Here is a 20,883-nt window from a genome sequence, read left to right on the forward strand (position 1 = left end):
AGCTGCAGCGGAGCGGGCGCTGGGCCGGGCGGCCGGCTTCAGCCTGAGGAGCAGGAGCAGAGAGCGTCAGTTAGACTGTGGCCTCCTCAGTCCCGTGGGCCCAGGTCTGCAGTTCTTTTCCTTCTTCTGGTAGGGGAGGGGAAGGAGAGCCGTCAGCAGCGGGGCTCCTTGGCCCTACTCTGGGGGCACAGCTGGGAGAAGCTGCAAAGCTTCAGCTTGTGACGCCATCTGGGCTGCAGTCCCACGGCCCCTAGAGCAGCTGGGAAGGGGATCCTGCCCCGAAGTGGGGCTCAGGGAGGAACATATGGGCAGGAGTCTGAGAGCGCGGCTGGACACGCTCAGCGCAGCACTGCTGGGTGGAAGGTTCCAAGGCAGTGTGGGGTCCCTTCTTGCCCTGAACAGGGGCAGCTGAGGCTAGGAGCCCACCCTCCTCCCCCAGCACGGCTGCCCAGGGATGGCCCTCGGCTGCCTCTTGATGGTTTAGGTGCTTGCACTCCAGGAGGCTGCGTCCTTCCAAGCCAAGTGCGTACTCTCGAGCCCTCAGACCCAGTGGAGGTGCAGAAAGAGGGGTGACCAGGAGACGGCCGGTCACAGAGTGCCCCAAAGGAGGTAGAGAAATAGACCTCCAAACCAAGGGAGGCAGGGCCCAGGGAGGTGGGGTGGGATGGGATATGGTACGAGCATGTGTGGCTCGGGACTCCACCTTGCCGGAGTGCCGCCCCGTGTTGATGAGTCAGTTTCTTTAATGCTTGGCTGGCAGGAGAAGGACCTGCTGAGCACTGGAGTCTGGGTGGAGTCGTGCAGTATTCCTCGGTCCTCTCTTCTGCTTTGTTTGCATTATTTTGATCCCGCCAGCCAGCGTCTCAGCAGATACATCCCGGTTGATTCTGTGCCACGGACTCTTCAGAATGTGGCGCAGAGGAAGGAGCATGAAGTTGGAAAGACATGCCTATTTACCAACTGTGTGATGTGGCGTAAGTTACTTGACTACTCTGAGCCTTGGTTTACCCATCTTTAAGGTGGGGCTAGTGGTACCCACCTCTTGGGGGTTATTGTGAGTAGTAAATATATATGAAGAATGTTGCTCAGTGTTTGACAAGTAGGAGGCACTGAATTCACATTCCCCCTGCTCCCAGCAGTGATGGGGAAAAGGAAGCAGACAGACAGCTGTTCTGGAAACAGAAAAATACAACATGATAAACTTAACATAATACAACATGATAAACTCTCCAACAGAGCTGAGAACAAAAGACCTCAAGAGAAGGGAGCACCTGACTCTGCCTGGAGAAGTTGGGAGGGCTTCCCAGAGGAGGCAGCATCACCACTGAGTTTTACAACATGACTAGGTGTTTGCTGAGAGTAAAGAAGGGCAAAAGTGCTTCAGGGAAGAGGAACCAAATGTGCCAAAGCTTGGGGTGTGCCGAGGCCCGGCAGATTCAGGCAACAGGTCAGGGAGGAACTGAAGGGACTGGAGGGAGGTACAGCAGTCTTGGACAGAGCAGCAGGGTGAGCAACCAAGGTGGCCATAGTCCTCAGATTTAGAGGGGCCTGCAGCTGGACTGGGGAGTTTGCTGGTGCCCAAGAAGTGCAAAGAAACATGTCTTCTCTTTTCAAGCAGGGGAGAGTCAGGGTGGAATTTAGTTTGGGGAAATACCTCTGGTGGTGAGGAGGAGGGTGGGTGCAGGAGAGGCCAGAGGTCAGAGGGCCTTGTGGAAGTTGTTACTGTGGTCCAGGTGGGAGACAGTGGTGGCCTGAATTAAAGCAGTGGCCATGGGGATGGAGGGGACCTGGGTCTGTCTTTGTGCCTTGCATTCATCCATTCACCAACATTGATTGAGCATTTGCTCTGTGCAAGGTTGAAGGCAGGTGCTGGGGATACAGTGGTGACCCTGCAACGTGGGCCACACTCTGTCTGAGGCTGACACTGCAGAGATGACTACTCCCAGGCTGGGCTGTGGCTGGGCAGGGGCTTGGTGGGACAAGTTGCCCAGGGCTTTGGGCTTGGCACCAGCATTTCCTCCCCTTACTGCCCAAGGCTGGGGCCCAGGCGAGGGTGTAATTCCCCATGTGGTTCCACCAAACACGGAGACCTTGGAGTATTCTCCTGGGCTAAGAGGCAAGGGATGGTGGCTCTTTGGGGATGACTTGCCCACCTTGTGCCCCACCTTGGTGTCCCTGCTCCCATCTCTGTCTAAATACTATCTCACTGAGCATCATTTCCTGGCTTTGCAGAAAGAATTACAGGGTCCTGCCTACCTTTCTTGGGTTTAGATAATGGGGCTGAAAGCCGATGAACAAAATCAGAATGATTTCTTAAAGAGGGATGGAAGATCAACAACAAAAAGAAATAAGCAAACAAAAATGAAATGGGGAAGTCTTCCAGGTTGGAGGACCTGCAGCCTGGCCAGAGTGGCTTTGCTGACACCACAGGGAGAAGCTTAACATTGTGGCCAGCACACACAGACTAACCCCATGTGTGTCCATGATTGACATGGAACGTCCCTTACTTGGTGGGCTGCAGTGATACTCTATTCCATTCCATTCCATAAACGCGTGTTGACACGGCTGACTTGATGATATGATTCCCTGGTGCATTGTCCCTGCTTCATTTCCAAGAGGAGGCAGCTTGTCCCGAGGTTGGCACGTGGTACCTGCAGTGCCTCTGCCAAAACAGCCTGAGACATCTGTCCAGACTGACGTAGTTGGGGAAGTGGGCTGAGCCATCCTGCGTCCTCACTCTCTGTGGCCGGAACACTGACTGTTGCAGCGCTGTTTGGCAGGACTCAGGGTGGGAGCTGGGACCTTGTGGAGAAAGGATGGAGAGCAATGTCATAGGCTCTGGCTGGGATTGGGTTTCAGGTTCTCCCTGGAGCATCACAGAGTGGCTGTAGTTTTCTTACTTCCTTTTTGTGATGACATCTGGCCTTTATTGAGTACTTTCTATGTACCAGGCACTGAGAGCCATGCATTTGATATATATATATTTCTTTCTTTCTTTCTTTTTTTTTGAGATGGAGTCTCACTTGCTCTGTCTCCCAGGCTGAAGTGCAGTGGTGTGATCTCGGCTCACTGCAGCCTCTGCCTCCTGGGTTCAGGCGATTCTCCTGCCTCAGCATCTTGAGTAGGTGGGATTACAGGTGTAGGTCACCACGCCTGGCTCAGTTTTGTATTTTTAGTAAAGACAGAGCTTCACCATGTTGGCCTAGCTGGTCTCAAACTCCTGACATCAGGTGGTCCTCCCACCTCCCAAAGTGCTGGGATTACAGGCATGAGCCATAGAGCCTGGCCCGATACATATTTTATCTCATTTAATGTGCGTAACAGCCCTGTCAGGGAGATATTCTTACTGTGCCCATTTTATAGATGGGACAGCTGAAGCCCAGCAAAGTCAGAACACTGGCTGAGGTCCCAAGCTCTGAGGCCAAAGCTGTGGTGGGAACCATTTGGGTTGGGTCCTCTCATATCTGTGGACTCCTCCAGGGAGCCTTCCAGCCTCTAACTCCTCTGCCTGATTGAAGACCTCGGGCTTGGGGTCTCCGAGATGCTGTGAGAGTCAGTGAAGCAGGGACACCAAGTCCTCCTTAGGCCAACGTGATTTCTTGTTTTTTCACAAAACAGCCACAGCAGCAGCCACAGCTAAACATGTATTGAGCACTTGTTGTATGCCTGGCACTGCAGTACCTTGGGCTTTTTCACATATTATCTCATTTAAACCTTGCAACCTCCATGTCATGGAAGAGGAACTGTTATTATTTTCATTGCACAGATGAGAAAACGGAAGCACAGAGGCCTAATAACTTGTCAGGGTCAGCTTAAGGATGCCAGTGAGTGAAAAATGTCCCTTGCTTTCTATTCATCTTTTTGACTTAAGTGTCTGAGGAAGAGAGTTTAATTCAAACCTTATTGCCGAGCACCCAACCTGTCTTCCTCCCCCCGGCCCCCCAATCACAAAAACAAACAAGATCTGCTGCTAGGGAGATGGTTGAGGTCAGGGAGACTGGGGAACTGGCTCTGGGCTCTGCATGTGGTACCTGGGGTCTCTTTGCAGCCCTGGAAGGGCTCATCCTAGGGAGGACCTCCTTGAGTTGCCTTCAGCCCTGGCCTCAGCTGGAAACAGTTCGGATGTTTGCCTTTCTCCTCTGTGTCTGCAAGTACAGCTCTGTCTACCCATTTCTCCATTCATACGCCCATAGTTATTTAGGGCTTCCAAGGGCCTGATGCCGGGCCAGGCTCCCTCTTGGAGCCAAACTTGCTGCTGCTAGGACAAAGGAGCCGTCACATACTGGGGCATGGGTGTGTGTATAAAGTGGGTTTATACACTCGGCACAGGTAGGTTCCGAGGCAGGCAGTCACTGCACAGGGGAAATGCTTATGTGAAGTAGCAACCCTTCATGTCTTCCTGGTATAATAGTTTAAAGAGATGCAGAAAAATATGTAAATATGCCATGCATTTATTTTTTGCCAAACTGATGCCTAATAGCCTCTGCAAGCTGTTAGGAAACCTTGTCATGCCTGTGTCCTGCTCTCTCTCACAACAATTCCTCAGCTCAGCAAAGATGAAGCAGGAATTTGGTCAGTCTATTGTCACAGGAAGATTTTCTTCCCATGTACACATCAACTGCTAAAGATCTGAGAATTTAGGAAAAACAATCTCTTATCTTCAGACACAATTATATATTAATTGCAGCTGGCCACAGTTAGGCAGGATGTAGAGGGAATTATACCGACAGGGCCTCTCAGATGGTTATGGAAAAAGGGAAATATTTTTAGGGCTTGCTAACACACATGCAGGCGCACACACACCCACCCACGCGGACACGCTCATTCACTTACTCTGCCCACGGACTTCATGCTATCAATAGATGCTCATGGATGCTATTTCTGTCCTGGCTTTCTGGATTTCTGTTCCTTCATGGAGCCTTGAGTCAGCAGTTCTGATCCTCAGCGCCTGGTTTTTGCTGCCTGGCTCACAAGTAGGGCAGCCGTGTGCCAGCTTCTGTCTCGACTGCTGCCGGCAGGCGTGGGAAGAAATTGACCCCAGATGCAGCAAATTCACCCCAGGGCGGTCTCAGGTAGCCGCTGTCTCGCTCAAAATGAGGGAAGGACGAGAGGCGTGGAGATTCTGCGTTTGCTTTCTGTACTTTCATCTTGGAAGCATCTCCACCACTGGGCCACGGAGGGGAGCCCCTCCCACCACAGAGGCGCAGATCTGCCCTTCCCAACCTGCTTCTCCAGTCTGGACTCAGAAACCAGCTTGCTGTTGATTTTGGCAGCTGGGAGACCCCATCTCTGTTGACACCCAAATGTTTTCCTTAAAAGGCCTTTTATTCCTAGTACAAAGTAGCCTCTAAAACCAGTGACTTTAAACCGTAGAGGAACTCAGTGGATTAACACATCAGCATTCAAACCAAATGCAATATTAAGCCTCTTTAAACAAGAACCAGAATATTTTTGTGGTGCTTACTGAATTTTCTGTTCTTCCTGGAAACAGTTTTCCCGAGAAGAAAGATGTCTACCACTGGTTATGTTTTTGATCCTAGACAGATGCAGTCACCTGGCTTAGGTGAGAGTGTTGGCTCTATCTTCCCAGGTTTAGAATGGAACTGGGCTTTATTTCGAAGTAGCAGCCTGAACTTTAGAGGTTGAGATTTTATTTGGCCACGTGTCTGCTGTGGGCCACCCTCTTGATTTTCGCCTGTGATCTTAAACCCAGTTTGTAAAGGTAGTTACAGGAAGGACATCTGGGTTTTCTGAAGGAAACTGTTAACTGAGAAAGGCCACTTAAAATGAGTCCACTTAGTAAATCAAAAGTTTTATGGTAATAGTGGGAAAAACTTTTTTTTTGTTTTGTTTTTGAGACGGAGTCTCAGTCTGTCACCCAGGCTGGAGTGCAGTGGTGCGATCTCGGCTCACTGCAAGCTCTGCCTCCCAGATTCACACCATTCTCCTGCCTCAGCCTCCTGAGTAGCTGGGACTACAGGCGCCCGCCACCACGCCTGACTAATTTTTTGTATTTTTAGTAGAGATGGGGTTTCACCATGTTAGCCAGGATGGTCTTGATCTCCTGACCTCGTGATCCACCCGCCTTGGCCTCCCAAAGTGCTGGGATTACAGGCGTGAGCCACCGTGCCCGGCCAGTAGTGCGAAAAACGTTTTTAAGACTTCACTCTGAAAAGAAATGAAAAATTATGAAAATGATTTTATTTTATATTTAACAAAATGTAGATTTTAATGGTAACCACATGTTAATGCTTAGAATGAACAAAGGATTTGGGCAGAATTTTTTTTTTTTTTTTTTTGCCAGATTTTCAATGCTGCATATTCTTCACTTCACACCTGACTTCAGCTTAAGCAACAGGGTCACTCTTTCATAAACAGTTCTGAGGGCTTCTCTTGGTTCTTTCATCTTCACGTTCTCTCTTTGAAGCCACCTTCTGTCCTCATCCTGGCTGAGTTTCTCTTCTTCAGTTGCTCACAGGTCTGACTGTGCCAGCTGCCCTTTCTTATAGCTTTGGGGTAGGTTTTGAGCAATTCTCTGGTGTCACTTTAATTGACTCCATGACATCCTCCTCCTTCTTCCAGGTTTGCAGTTTTGCCTTCTGGCTGTTGGCACTGTATATTTGCTCCTTCAATCAGCAAGAGACTTTCAAAGACTAGACTTGTGAGGACATGACTGGGTGCAGTGTCTCACGTCTGTAGTCCCAGCACTTTGGGAGGAGAAGGTGGGTGGATCACTTGAGCCCAGGAGTTCGAGACCAGCTTGGGCAAGATAGTGAGACCACATCTCTACAAAAATTACAAAAAATTAGCCAGGCATGGTGGCACATGCCTGTGGTCCCAGCTACTCAGGAGACTAAGGCGGGAGGATCGCTTGAGCCGAGGAGGTCGAGGCTGCAGTGAGCTGAGATTGCGCCATCGCACTCCAGCCTGGGTGACAGAGTGAGACCCTGTCTCAAATAAAATACAGTAAAATAGACTTGTGAAGACAGGAGGAGCATGTGAGGGAGGATCAAGTCTATAAATGGTTACTTTGTTGATGACGTTGTCCTAATGCTGCCCTTTGTGTTCTCTTATGTAACCTTGTTAGCATGGAAACTTGAGTGGTGGGGACCCTTAGTGTAGGATGGGGGGACTAGAAACGCATCCTGGGAACTTTGTAGTTTTTGGATTTTGTTGATTGCCAGGAGAGCTGAGGAGCCCCTGCCATGCTTGCTGACATAGCTATATGGAAGAATACTGGTGGGAGGATATTGTTGAAGGCATCAGCCACCATATACGTACAGTCACCTGGTGAAGGGCTTGTGGGAGAATGCGTGTTCAGAAAGTCACAACAGAAGCTGCTCATCCGTGGGATGGTCTTTTTTTTTTGTTTTTTTAACCTGTCGGATTTTGTGAATCATGTAACTGGTCATAGTTGTTGCCCTTTTTGCTTTGGCTGTTGGGAAACTTAGAGCCAGACTCGTTCCCCACTCCTGCAAGAGCTTACGTCAGTACTTCCAGGCTCACCTGACTCCCTCTGGCTTTTACCCACCTTTTCTTCCTGTATTTTCTTTGTTCTCTTGAATTGTGAGCTTAAGTCGTTTTTGACATTAGGTAGGGTATATTCTCTCAAAAGCTACCTCACGAGTGTCTCCTACGATTTCCATCTCAAAAGAGTGGAAATATCAAGCCAGCAATGGTATGTTTAAGAAAAAGAGGGCTGAATTAATTTGGTGAAGAAAGGAAGATTTTGAGAATCTTATTTAGTCTTTTTGAACATGGTATTTGTGTTACTGATTTTTTTTTCATATGTGATGAGAATTCTTAATGTTAATAACTTTTGTATAGCCCTGAGATTTTGGGGACTGGCCTCCCTCCCTCCTTCCCTCCTTTCTTCCTTCCTTCCTATAGATATCAAAGATTACAAATATATTCTGAATTCTTAATTTAAAAATAAAAGTGAATCTCAACTGGCTGCAAGATTACAGGTGGCTCACACTTGCAATCCCAGCACTTTGGGAGGCCGAGGCAGGCGGATCACTTGAGGCCAGGAGTTCAAGACCAGCCTGGGCAACATGGCGAAACCCCATCTCTACTAAAAAATACAAAAATTAACCAGGCGTGGTGGCATGCACCTTTGGTCCCAGTTACTCGGGAGGCTGAGGCAGGAGAATTTTTTGAACCCAGAAGGCCGAGGTTGCAGTGAGCTGAGATTGCGCCACTGTACTCCAGCCTGAGCGACGGAGCACGACTCTGTCTCAAAAAAAACCCAAAAAACAAAAGTGAGTCTCATTTCTCTTTACTGTCTTCTTTTCTAGCACATTTGGGTTACCTCCCTGGGTCTAATAGTAAAATTCCCAGTCCTCTGCCTCTGTCATAACTGAATCGACAGTTTTTTTCCCCCTGAAGACTCACCTGTAGAGCTGTCCTTGCTTGTGAAGAACTCTGAAAGGTCCCAGGTGTAAATATGGTGAAGGTGGTAGAAAGAGATGCCGTAAATAGATCAGCCCTTTGCAAGGAGAGAACAAGGGAACCTTCTGGAAAAGATGGGGCTTCACTGAAACTTGTGCTTAAACCCAAGAAACCACTCAGACTCCCAAAGGTGAGCATGTGAGATTTCATTGCTGGCCTGTAAGAGGTTAACAGGATATCTGTACCGCTGCAGATAAACAAACGCAACCATCTTCTGCCTTTTCTCTATTCATCATAAGACAGAGTTTTGCCAGGACCTTCTCCCCGTCCTCTGAGGTCTCGTGTAGCATGTGTTTATGGGCTCTGGCTGTGTTTGGGGCACCCTGCATGGCTGGAGAGCAGAGACACAAGACACAGACACACCTGAGACTCTGACAAGGCAAGAAAGCACCAAGGCATCAATGTGCAGGCAGCCGAGGGACTGGGAAGAAAAGTCTGGGGGCTGGCAAGGAGCAGACCCCTCCGGGGAGTTGGGAGAGCTGGGATGTGATTTTTTTGGAGGAACTGAGAGAGATGGAGAAGTTGAGGAGGGGGCAGCTCCTCAGCAGTGAGGCCACGGTGAGGACCTGGCCATGCTCCAATGCCGAATCAAAGCCAGGAGGCTGAATGGGGAATTTTTTGCAAAGGCAGTGGACAACCTTTGGAACGAGACTGAGTGATGTGGAAGCGTGTCCCCAAAGCCCAGGAAAGAGCATCCATCCTGGGACTGTGACGCCTGGGTAGAGAAAGCCTGGCACCATGCCATTCTTGCCTGAGCCCAGGCTCTGTCCCTGCTCACAGGTACCCTGCTCATGTTGATGTGTGGGTGCTGCATTCAGGCCACACAGCTTCCCAGCTCTTCGAATTTTCGGCAAGGCAGTGAGCGTGCCTAGCTCGGTGCAGGGCTCAGGTGTTCAGGAACTACTGGGTGCAGAGTTGTGTGACGTGGGGCTGGATGCGCGGGGCCTCAGGTGGAGTAACAAGATAACACTCTCAGAGACAGCCCAGAGCCGGTCTCAAGCTTGGTTCCCTGAAGAGAAGTCGCTGGGGTTTTGTCCAGCCTCCCTCCACTCCCCACCATGGTGTAGTGGGTGGTGGTGAAGACCCAGGGCTTGGAGGAGCCCTGTTCTCCATCTGTGTTTACATTCTTAGCTCCTCCAGATGGGTTTCTCTGTGATCTGACCTACTTTCCTGAGTGTGTGTGCTGGGCTAATTAGCAGCTCGGGGTCCAATGGTAGTGTTTGGAGAGTCTCGCTGCTATGGCAACTGGAGACTCCCTGAGGCCAGAGGCAAAGGTGGAGCCACTCACGTTTGTTTTTCTTGGGGTATCAGAGGGGTCTCAAACTACTCGCAGTTTCTGACCATGGCTCAGTCCCTTGAACCTCTATGGGACTGAAGAGGCTGCATTACATGGTTTATCTTTTGGCTACAGGGATTTGTGAGGTTTGCTGCTCTTTCTGGTAGGTGTCACTAAGTAATGTGAGAATAAACTGGTTTCCACTTATAGGCCAGGCACACAATAGGTGCATTAATATATGTTGAACTGCTTTTTAGAAATGATGGATGCATTCCTTGATTTATCCAGGTTTCTAGGGTGTCTTTGGGGACTTCAGTAGGAAGGTTTGCAGTGGAGCCTGTCTAAGCAGGCTATGACCTTCGGGGGCCTAGAATATGTGGACTGTGGTCTAAAGGCCCCCAGGGGCTGAGTTCAGGGTCTCATTAGGGCCATGCTTAGGAGTGGTGGGGTTCCCTGGGTGGCTTAAATAGAACACATTGATTTCTTCCAGTTCTGGAGGCTGGATGTCTGAGATCAGGGTGCCGGCATGGTTGGGCTCCTGAGGAAGGCTCTCTTCCTGGCTTGCAGATGGCTACCTTCTTGCCTCACACAGCAGAGAAGGAGGGTTGGGAGTGGGGGTCTTGTGTCTCTTTCTCTTTTTATACAGGTATAATCTCATCTCGAGGGCACCCTTATGACGTAATCTAATTCTAATTACCTCCCAAAAGCCTCACCTCCAAATACCATCCCCCTAGGGATTAGGGCCTCAACACATGAATCTGGGAGGGAGGCACAAGCATTTGGTCCATAGCATAGCCCTTTCCCTCTCTGCTCATTCTCCCTCATTTTCTTCAGCTTTACATTTGCTGTAGGCCGAGTTACTAGATCACCAGCTTTGTTTTAAATTGTTTGTGAAGTCAGCATCAAAACGTCTTCAACGGGGGTCTGAGAGACTCTTCCATAAATAATTTACACAAACTAATCATGCATGGGTTTTAGTTGCATTGACTGTAATGGTGCCCACATTCTATTTGTTTTTCTCCTGTTTTTTTTTTTTTTTTTGAGACAGGGGCTCGCTCTGTCACCCAGGCTGGAGTGCAGTGGCACGATCATTGCTCACTGAGTGTGTGTGCTCGGGCTAATTACCAGCTCGGGGTCCATTGGTAGCCTCAACTTACTGGGCTCAAGCACATCAGCCTCCTGAGTAGCTGGGACCACAGTTACACACCACCACACCCAGCTAATTTTGTTTATTTTTTGTAGAGACAGGGTCTCACTATGTTGCCCAGGCTGGTCTTGAACTCCTGGGCTCATGCAATCCTCCCACCTCGGCCTCCCCAAGTGCTGGGATTACAGACGTGAGCCACGGTGCCCAGCCCCCCTCCTGGTTCTTGACTGTGTTTCTGACAACAGTGAGATGCTGTTGTCCCACTAAGTAATATACCCTGTCACTATGTCATAGCTTTTCAGTTGTTGGGATTCTACGTAAAAGCACTTCACTTTAATGCTGCCTTAATTTCCTTTATGGTACTATACTTGGGGGAAATTTTTTTCTTATAAAGAAGAATCCTGGTCCTGGGCATTAATAGATGGTATTTAACTTACTTTTTCCAATGTCCTTGCAAAATAGATGCTTTTCCTCTTTTGTCAGCCGAGGAAATAAGGTTTAGTATGGTTAAACAGTCGGCTCAGGCCACACAGCTAATGAGGGAGAAGTCAGGATTTGAACTCCGGTCTCATTTCAAACCCTATCTTGTTATTGCAGCAGAACCTCTACCTACTCAGGGTAAGGACATTTAGATGGCTTTGTGCTTTTGGACATCATCTGAAAAATGTTTTTAAAAGTTGGCAGATGAGTTCTAATTGTGGTTCCTCATTTTTTCCTCATGTATTTTCTGAGTACCAGGCTTGGCTGAAGGCCAGTCCCTAGGTGCCCAGGGAAAGGGCCACTTTCCTCAGAACAGTACCAGCCCAGGTTAGAGCTTACCAATGTTTCAGCTCTGCGTGGTAAGCTTCTTTGGGCCCTCACCTGCATATGGAGCCCAAGAGGTCTGTTTTCTGACAGCGAAACAAACCCCCAGGGTGCTGAGAATGATGACAGGATGAACAGGTTGCAGGATCCTTGCCACCAAGTGACACCCAATGCTGACAATGAGTGACAGCTTCCCCGGGAGGTGCTTTCCAGAGCACGCCTCATCACGCCACCCCTGACAGCTACCTTCCCTGCAAGATTGACATAATCATTAGCTATTTTCATATAAATGCAAAAGTAAACCTTCTCAATGTTTCCTGGAAATTTCATGTTGTTACATCCCACAGAATGATGTTGATCCTCTGGCATTCTGTTTGACACTGATACTGAATAGCAGCAGTGGAAAGTCAGTCCCCGTGAAGCTCTGGAACTACCGTGACCTCGAGTGTCAGTATCAAAAGAGCCCATCCAAACGTCCTTGGCCACGTCGCTAGAAAACGGTGTATTGGAGGCAATTTCAAAATGCTTTGAACAATTTTGTTTTTATCTTCTTTTGCTTTTGGCCACAGTTGAGATACATTTTAGGCTGACCGCCCTATGGGTGAAGAAAAGCTGGGAAAATATGGAAGAGTCTTCCATGTACCCATCAGAGGTTCCATTTGAATTCAGTTGTGAGTCTGGGCTGGCAGCGCAGGAAGCGGTTGTGTTGAATGTACAGCATGACGGGGACGGTGGGGTTCCCAGGTGTGCCCCAAACCTCCTGTACCTATGCAGAGATGATGAACTCTCTCCAGCAGCCTTCAGTGAAGTGCCTCAGGAGCTCAAGCCTTGAGGGTTTCCCAGCCAGCCACAGGCCAGGGACGGGGATTTGGGGATTTGGCTGCTGGTGGGTGGGTGATATGCTGCCAGCCACAGAATGGCGCTGGGCACTGGGAGCTTGGTGACGGGGTATCACGGACATTCCTCCAGGCCCAGCCCGTTTAGAATCACAGAGCTGAGCCGATGCATGTCACGGAAAATGCCTCTGCCCTGTACACACATGCTGCATTAGGGGTCTGCCTTGGGCGGCTCAGCTGGCCAGGCGTCTGCTTGTTTAGGGTGAGCCTTTGCACAGGGCTTGGCTTTGTGGAGCTCATTTGGTGGCCAAAGATGGTGTTGCAGCCCCAGCCCGCTCGCAGGCCCAGTACCTTTTGCTCCCTAGCTTGCCCCAAGCCCTGCAGACTATGCGGTGCAAAGGTCCCTGGAGGCCAGGCCCGGGCTGGCTGTGAGGGGAGAGCCAGGCCCCGCAACTCTCCCTGGTACAGACCTTAGCTGCCTCCAGGGCCCAGGGCCTGAAGAAGGCAGAAGCCGGCGGTGGAAAAGGGCGCACGTCTCTGCCAGCGTCGCTCCCGCGGCCCGCTGCAGCCTGTTTACCTGTTCCTCCAACCGTCCCCCTGGTCCTGGGCCGGGAGAGACCATTTCCTCCTTCCTGGAGGGATGAGCCAGCAGGGCTGAGCCCCCTACTCTCTGTGGTCAGCCCACCCGACCACCACGCCCCTCCTTTCTGGGGCCCCAGCTCCCGGGCCGCGGCTCGTTTGCATTTCAAAGCTACACAATGCGGGCGGTCCCGGCGAGGCGGGAGGGGCTGGGGCAGAGGGAGGGTCTTCGCCTCCCCACCCCCAGCCCGGTTTCCGGAGCCCGCGATGGAGCTTTGTGAAGATGCAGGCGTTGGGGCTGCTCGGCGATGATGACATCATCGTGTCACACACAGGAGCCGGCTGCCGGGGGGTTTAAGAGAAGAGCCTTTCGGACCACACCGGCGCTCACGCTCACACCCGCACGCCCCGGGCAGAGCCGCGCACGCCGGCCACACTCGGGCGCGCGCCGGCCACACTCGCGCGCACACATCCGTGGCGCTCGCCCCCCGGGCCCCGGCTCGGGCCGCGAGTCGCAGCTCCCTGCCGCCGCCGCCGCCGCCACGGATGCCCGCAGCTGCTCCCCTCTGCAGTGCAGCAACCCCGGCCGCCGGCCGGCCCGCCCCGGCTCCCGGCTGCAGGAATCGCGCCAGGACGCTGGCCCCACTCGCAGCTAGCTTGCACGCCAGGGCACAGCGAGGATGGGAGGGTCGCAGTCCCTGCAGCCAGCCCCAGCCAGCGACCTGAACCTGGAGGCTTCCGAGGCAATGTAAGTGCTCCGCCCGGGCCGCCCCGAGCCTCCCGGGGAGGAGGAGAGGATGCCCGGGCTTTGTTAGTGTCGCCTTTCCTAATGCCTGTGCAGCCTGGAGCCCAGGCTGGCCTAGGGTTCTCCGCAGCGTTGCAAGGCTTTACCTGGTGACTGCTCTGGGAGGAGCATCTGGTAGCCCCAAGTTACTGCTGCGGGCAGAAACGATTCCCAGGAATTCGGTTTTGATCGCTCAGCGGTGGGTGCATGGTCGGGGGCTTCTCCTGCCGTCAGCATGTTTCCTCTGCACCCCCGGCACTGTGGTATTTCCTGCAAGGGAACAGCCAGGCATCAGCGACTGCCTCCTCCTAGGAAGAACCCATGAGCGTGGCAGCTCCGTGCCCGGCGAGACAGCCCAGTTTCCGGGCAGCTACGCGTGTGGCTGGGCAGATAACGTGGTGTGCTCTGGTGGACGTTCCGTCCAGTCAGCCTAAGCATCATCCACATACTCATTCTGGTGAACACTGAGGACAAGGCCGCTTGCTATTATTAGTAAAGGGCCGAACCGTCCTGTCATTGGTGGAGGCAGTGCTTGACTGTGCATCGATCCAGGAATCCGATCTTTTCTCTCAACCACAGAGCTAACGTGCTCAGAAGTGGCCTTTATCCTGGCCGAGTGTTTATTAGAATTCACGTTTCTGTTATGGTCGTCTCCATGACCTACCAGGCATGTTTGGACGATGGGGCTTATTGAATGGGTCTGCCTGCCGGGTCGCATTTCAGCAACTCAGGCTTGTATCCAAAGTGGACCTCCCAGCCTCACCTGCCCGCCCCCTGCCTCCCCCCACCTTTTCCAGAGAGAAGACTGTTTCAGAGAAGAGTATTTTCTGGGGACTTGGGGTGGGGGTAGTAAAGTGGTGGATTCTTAAGAGTCATGGATGTGTAGATTAAAAGATGCTGGGGATTGGTCTGTGTGTTGTAGGAGGGATGGAGCCCCGAGGTGGGGGACTTCCTCACTGGTCCCCTGACCCCTGGGCTTCAGTGAGGAGCTGGCTCGGCGTGGTGATGTAATGCTAGGCTGAGCCTTGTGGTTTTCTGGGCTCCTGCTCTTTAGCAGGGAATCATTCTTCGCAGCAGGTGTGCACCCATCATTTCTCTTCACCCCTGTAGCTTGAGAAAGCATCGTCTTACAATGGAGGCACATCGTGTTTGAGAATTTTCTTTTTAAATGTCACGATCCTTGTGCTGTGCCTGCCTTGTTTCTCATGCACGTGTAGTATTGCTAGGTGCATGGAAATACAACTCGAGTCTAGGCAGAAAAGAACCTTTTTAACCTATTTTTTGCAAGTCTCTATAGTGGAATTGAGTTAATCAGTGACAGGCACTGGCTAGCTCTCACAGCTTAGACCTCTCACAGCTCAGACCTATCTAGTAAAGAGCTTAGGAAACAGAAAGGACAAGGTGACTGTACATTTGGGAAAATGTGCTCCTTAGTCATTGGAAATTCAGCTCGCCGGTCCCTAACATCCCCGCCCTCTTGCTCAGCTGAGTTAATAAATGATCAGTATTCTGTCAGGTGAGGGCTGAGTTTAGAGAGCTTCTGTTAGGTAACTGTGCCTTTTTGGATAAGGTCCCTTAAGGTTCTGCCCACTGGAATAGTGGTGTTTAAATAAAATTTCAGGCTGAATGACCACATTGTGATGGAAGCTGCTTATCAAATATTTTCACGGTTGAGTTGGTCCATATGCACCCGCCTGAGGCTTCTCTCCCTAGAACTGCTGCCTCTGAAATGTCTCTAAATATAGATCTTTAAGATAGTATATTCACTCATTCACAAAATCCCACCCTCCATCCCATAACATTTTCGTTCTAAAAAAATGGAGAGAGAGGAAGTGTTTGGGGCCAGTGCCATTGCTAGCATCTGTCCTCTTCAAAACCCGTCTCTGCTCTCTGAATAACTGGGGCTTATTTTTCTACTACAGATGTGCTCTTTTCCAGGCTAGAGGTTTTAAAAATATATATTCGGAGAGTGCCTCTTTTCTGCCCAGACGCAGGTCTTTCTTGGTAGTATGTATTTCCGTGCAGCTAAAAATGCGTGCATGCGAATAATACACAAGATAGCAACAGAGTGTGGGGTCCATGGCAGGAAAGAGGTTGCATTGTAAGATGATGCTGTCAGGGCTGCAGGGATGGTGACAAACACAAGGTGAGCACCTGCCGCGGGGTCCAGCTCCTGACAACCGGAATCTAGAGTGAATGTTTCCCTTTTTCTCTGCTGGTTCCCTGTGAAAGACTGGCTTAAGGAGGGCCATGGCGTAAGAGTGAAATCAAAAGATAGAGGATTTGGAAGTGACTGAAGGATTTTTTTTTTTTTTTTTTTTAGCTTTAAGATTTCTTTCCTTCCAATTGCAGGTTTGGGGTGCCTTTGGGCAGCTTTTGTAGCTCCAGCTGACAGCTTCATTCTATGCAGGAGTGCATTGGCATAGGGAGGGAGCGAGTTTTGTATCTCTCCTTTTGAGAACTCAAGCATCAAGATTGGAGCAGCAGAAGTCCCATGGGACTGGGGATTGAAGGCTGAGGATGAAGGTGCAAGTGGTGACCAGTTCCTTGCTACTCCCAGGGTGGGCCACACACTACAGCATCAGCTTCCCGAAGGGGCTTGCTAGAAACGCAGAGACTCAAACCTCACCCAGACCAGCTGAATCAGAATCTCCCTTTCATCCAGGGACTTGTAAAGATGCCCAGGTGATTTGTAGGCATCTCAAAATTTGAGAAGCCATGAGCTGGTTCAGTCTTCCCGCCATCCTGTCCATGAGAAACAGCTGGCCACTTCTCTGACTGCTCCTTTCTATCTGGCAAAGAAGTTCTTGTAGCAGTAGTGGCCATTTGTTTCTAAATAAAACATGGGTAGCAAGGGGAGGGAGAATTCTCCCGCAGAAAACACTGATTTCTCAGTATGGATGGTAGGAGACACAGGAATGGACAGGAAGTACTTTGAGTAAATGTGGTCTGCAGCTATCGATCAGACCTGCTGTTCATCCTTTGCTTCTGTGGCAGCCCCATGTGGTACGGCTTCTGCTAAGTGAGGCAGCATTAGGTACTTTGTCCTTTGTGTAGTTGGAGACATCTGTTTTAGGGGTTCCCTCAGCTTCCACCAAATCCCCACATCCTGGCCACCGAAAACCACCCAGGGGGCCATTATCATCAGAGACCAAAAGTGCTGGTTCTGTTGGCAAAGTCGGCCTGTCCCGACTGTTGCCCTACTCTCAAAGTGAGCACGTCCCTCGGCTCTGAAAAACAGATCACAAATACGGAAACCCATACCTCTGTAGACCCACGGATCGAAGTAGAGGGGCCAGGGTGGATGAGAGACAAGTGATGGAGGAGGAAGCAACAGGCTCTGTGATGGACGAGATGGGGGAGGGAAGAGAAGAGACAGTGGCAAGTACAAAGTGGAAGTTTCATACCCTGGTAACTAAGAGAAAGAAGTGGCATTGGCCAAGACAGACAAGAAAGCTGGATTGGGAGCTACTTTGGGGAAGTTGATGAGTTGGCTGAGATTTCAGAAGTGGGTGGGATCAGATGTAGCTGGAGAGAGGCCAGGCAAAAGAAGGATCTCGGGTACCACCACAGTAGGTGGAGAGATTGGAGCTCTCCACGCACCTATGGTTAGAAGTGGGGTTCTGGTCCCTTCCCTCATGTGGTTCCTGACCTTTGGGAGCTGTAGAGAAAATCCGATGACTCTGATCCTGCCCCTCCTGCCTTGCAGGGTTTTTCAGAGGTGAGATGCCACGTCTGTAAAGACTCCGAGAAAGACATAAGTGCCAGAAAACTGCTAAAGTGGAAATGCCCTGTGCCTGAAATTGCCGGCCTGTCCGTCACTCAGAAGGCCAGGAACAGCTGCTGGGGCTCCACGCAGGAATCTTTCTTCAGCTCTCATTAGATCTTTTTTTTTTTTCTTCTTTTTTTTTTTTTTGAGACAGTGTCTCACTCTGTTGCCCAGGCTCATATGTAACAGCGTGACCGCAGCTCACTGCAGCCTCGACCTTCTGGACTCAAGGGATTTTCCCACCTCATCCTCTCAAGTAGCTGGGACTATAGGCACACATCACCATGCCCAGCTATTTTTTTTTTTTCTAATAATTTTTTTGTAGGGACGGGGCCTTGCTACGTGGCCCAGGCTGGTCTCGAACTCCTGGGCTCAAGTGAGCCATCCGCTTCAGCCTCCCAAAGTGTTGAGATCACAGGCATGAGCCAGCGCACCCAGCCATAGATCTTTTTCAAGGCTTTGTTTCTTGGGACAACCCTTGGCTAAATCCTTTAGCTTAAATGACAGCATTCCTAGTGTGGGTTGCAGCCAGTTTCTGAGTTCCTGGAGGGAAATTTTACTTTGACTATTACTGTTGGACACAATAGAGTTTTTTCTCCCCTAAAATAGAATAAGCTGCAAAATTATCTGTAGAGTGGGAGGGGGAGATTGAGTCCCAAAGGAAACTCAGGTGCATTTTTCCCTGCCATTATTCCTAGATATCACCAGTGTGGCCCTGTGCCCATGTTCGTAAGGATCCTGGGCCTTCACTATCTTCTCTGTGGTACTTGCCTGGAGGCTTTCTCTTAGGTGGGCTGAAGGCAAATATATTCCGAGGTCCTCCGGGTAGCTACCAATCATCCGAGGGGCCATGCAGGCTGGGGCCCTGGGACAGGGTGCCCTGTCGAGGATAGGGTGAACAGCTAGGACTTGGATACTGATTGAGTGTGGCACTGCAGGTAAACATCAGATCAAGGTCAGTGGATTCTGGGTCACTCTTCTCCATCGACCCTCCCATTCTCATCCCTGTGTTTCTTTCTACTGTCTACAGCCTGTTTCTGTGGCTAGATTTTTGGTTGCCTAGGAAACAACTTTATTCTGAAACATGATTGGCTGTTCTTGCCAAATGGATTTACCCAAGCTAGGGCAGTGTTCTGGGGTAAGCAAGCGATGCTGAACAATTCTGTTTCTTCCCTTTAAGATTAATGGTGAGGACTTAGGCATTGTAAGCGATTGTTCTGTGAAAACCAATTGTTCATGGACTGATGCTTTTGTTTCAGGTTGGACAGCGGTTTAGGGGAGACTGGTTGGTTACAAAGAACTGACTGAGTCAGAACTGCTTACACGTATCCTGTGTTGGAAGCAGTAGCTCAGATGACATTTCTGTTTATATTTACAAATTCACTTTAGCAGTTGTGTCTGGAGTGCAGGTGTGTGCTATTTAAACGCCATTGCCAAATATGGAAACAGAGCTGGATGCCGCAGTGTTGAAACCAGGAGTGAAAAGCCCGCTGAGCAGGCTCAGATTCAGCAGAAACTCTTGTGTGCCGTGTCTGTGCGCTAGGTTTTTTTCATTATAGAAATAACTATATCCCTTAATCCTGCAAGGTGGGTGACTTTTATAGATAAGGAAACTGAGTCCTCTGGATGGTTTAAATTAAGGGGTCAGCAAACTTTCCGTAAAAGACCTCATAGTACATATTTTAGGCTTTCCGGGCCATTCGATCTTTGTGCAACATCTCTGCTGTTACAGTTCAAAAGCAGCCAGAGACAACATGTAAATCCATGTTCTGTGAAAACACGTTCTGTGAAGTTTTAGTTCTAAAAACAGGCTGCAGGTTGTAGTTTGCTGATTCCTGGTTATACGGATGGTTGGTACAGGGCTCAGACTTATGTCCCCTTTGACCTGGCAGTCTTTTGTTTTCTGTTCTCTCCCTCTCTAAGACATCTCATTTATGCTGATGGACTTAAGTAATATGTGCTGATAATGCTGCAATTTATATCCTTCCCTCTCATCTGAGCACTGTAATTTTCCTTTTTTTTTTTTTTTTTTTTTGAGACAGGGTCTCACTCTGTCACCCAGACTGGAGTACAGTGGCACAATCACGGCTCACTGCATCCTTCACCTCCCAGGCTCAAGTGATGCTCCTGCCTCAGCCTGCCAAGTAGCTGGGAATACAGGTGCACGCCACCATGCCTGGCTAATTTTTAAATTTTTTTGTAGAGACAGGGCCTCCCTATATTGCCCAAGGCTGGTCTTGAACTCCTGGGCTCAAGTGGTCCTCCTGCCTTGGCCTCCCAAAGTGCTAGGATTACAGGCATGAGCCACTGTGCCCAGCCTTAATTCAATTGTTTACTTCATATCTCCTCTTGGATTTCTCCTGGATAGCTCAGGCTCAACATGTCCAGTTCTCAGGCTCAACGTAGAACTGTGATGACCATCTTTCTCTCAAAAACAAAGACAAATGTACATTTTAAACAAACCCAGCCCCACCCCCTTCTTCCTCATCTCAACACCTGGAATCTTATTCACCCAGGTGCTCAAACCAGAAACCTGATGATCAAGTCTTTTTTTTTTTTTTGAGCCGGAGTCTCACTCTGTTCCCTAGGCTGGAGTGAAGTGGCATGATTTCGGCCACACGACAGCCTCCGTCTCCCGGGTTCAAGCAATTCTTCTGCCTTGGCCTCCCAAGTAGCTGGAAATACAGGCGCACGCCACTGTGCCCAGCTAATTTTTGTATTTTTAGTAGAGACGGGGTTTTAATTTTGTATTTTTAGTAGAGATGGGGTTTCACCATGTTGGCCAGACTGGTCTTGAACTCCTGACCTCAAATGATCTGCCCCCCTCAGCCTCCCAAAGTGCTGGGATCACAAGCGTGAGCCACTGTGCCTGACCGTGGTAATTAAGTCTTATCTTCACTTTTCCCTCACCTCTCTTTTTTCTAGAACAGTCCACATCCTTGGACTTCCATGGTTAAAACCTGTATCTGCTTCCCATTGCTTTTAGTCTAAAATCCAAACCCCTTGCTAGCGCCTCCAGGCCCTGCCACCTGGCTCCCGCCCCTCCTCCCCTCGCCTGATGTTCACCAGGACTCTGGTCACCTGTCAGTTCTTTGAACACACAACGCTATATGGCCTTAGAGACTTAGCACGCTCCATCCACTCCCCTCAGTGGGCATCTTCTGTTCCATCCCTTGGCTGGTCTCTTTTTTTCCTGCCTTTATGTCCTTCCACCCAAGGAAGTTGCTGGCTGGGTAG

The 20,883-nt window shown here is 50.1% G+C and overlaps 1 protein-coding gene and 1 long non-coding RNA gene across 17 annotated transcripts in view; one reads left to right on the forward strand and one right to left on the reverse strand.

Annotated features, from left to right (window-relative positions):
* The window catches only part of TACC2 (transforming acidic coiled-coil containing protein 2), a 234,174-nt gene that overhangs the window by 131,340 nt on the left and 81,951 nt on the right, over window positions 1–20,883 (forward strand). For 3 of the 16 annotated variants that reach the window (XM_038009649.2, XM_038009652.2, XM_038009650.2), the window contains exon 1: window positions 13,731–13,841. The exons of the other annotated variants lie outside the window; for them this stretch is intronic. In XM_038009649.2, the coding sequence (XP_037865577.2) occupies window positions 13,774–13,841 (68 nt within the window). In that variant the 5' untranslated portion in view covers window positions 13,731–13,773. Of the gene's footprint in view, window positions 1–13,730; window positions 13,842–20,883 lie in introns of those variants that run through there. 16 annotated transcript variants of the gene reach the window in all.
* On the reverse strand, window positions 677–4,961 carry LOC140712431 (uncharacterized). Its single transcript, XR_012094069.1, has 3 exons — window positions 4,834–4,961; window positions 2,508–2,802; window positions 677–1,172 (listed from the first exon to the last, which is right to left on the reverse strand). It is a non-coding gene; the product is annotated as an uncharacterized lncRNA (long non-coding RNA).

This window comes from Chlorocebus sabaeus, chromosome 9 (assembly GCF_047675955.1).
Source record: "Chlorocebus sabaeus isolate Y175 chromosome 9, mChlSab1.0.hap1, whole genome shotgun sequence".
Taxonomy (NCBI): Eukaryota; Metazoa; Chordata; class Mammalia; order Primates; family Cercopithecidae; genus Chlorocebus; species Chlorocebus sabaeus.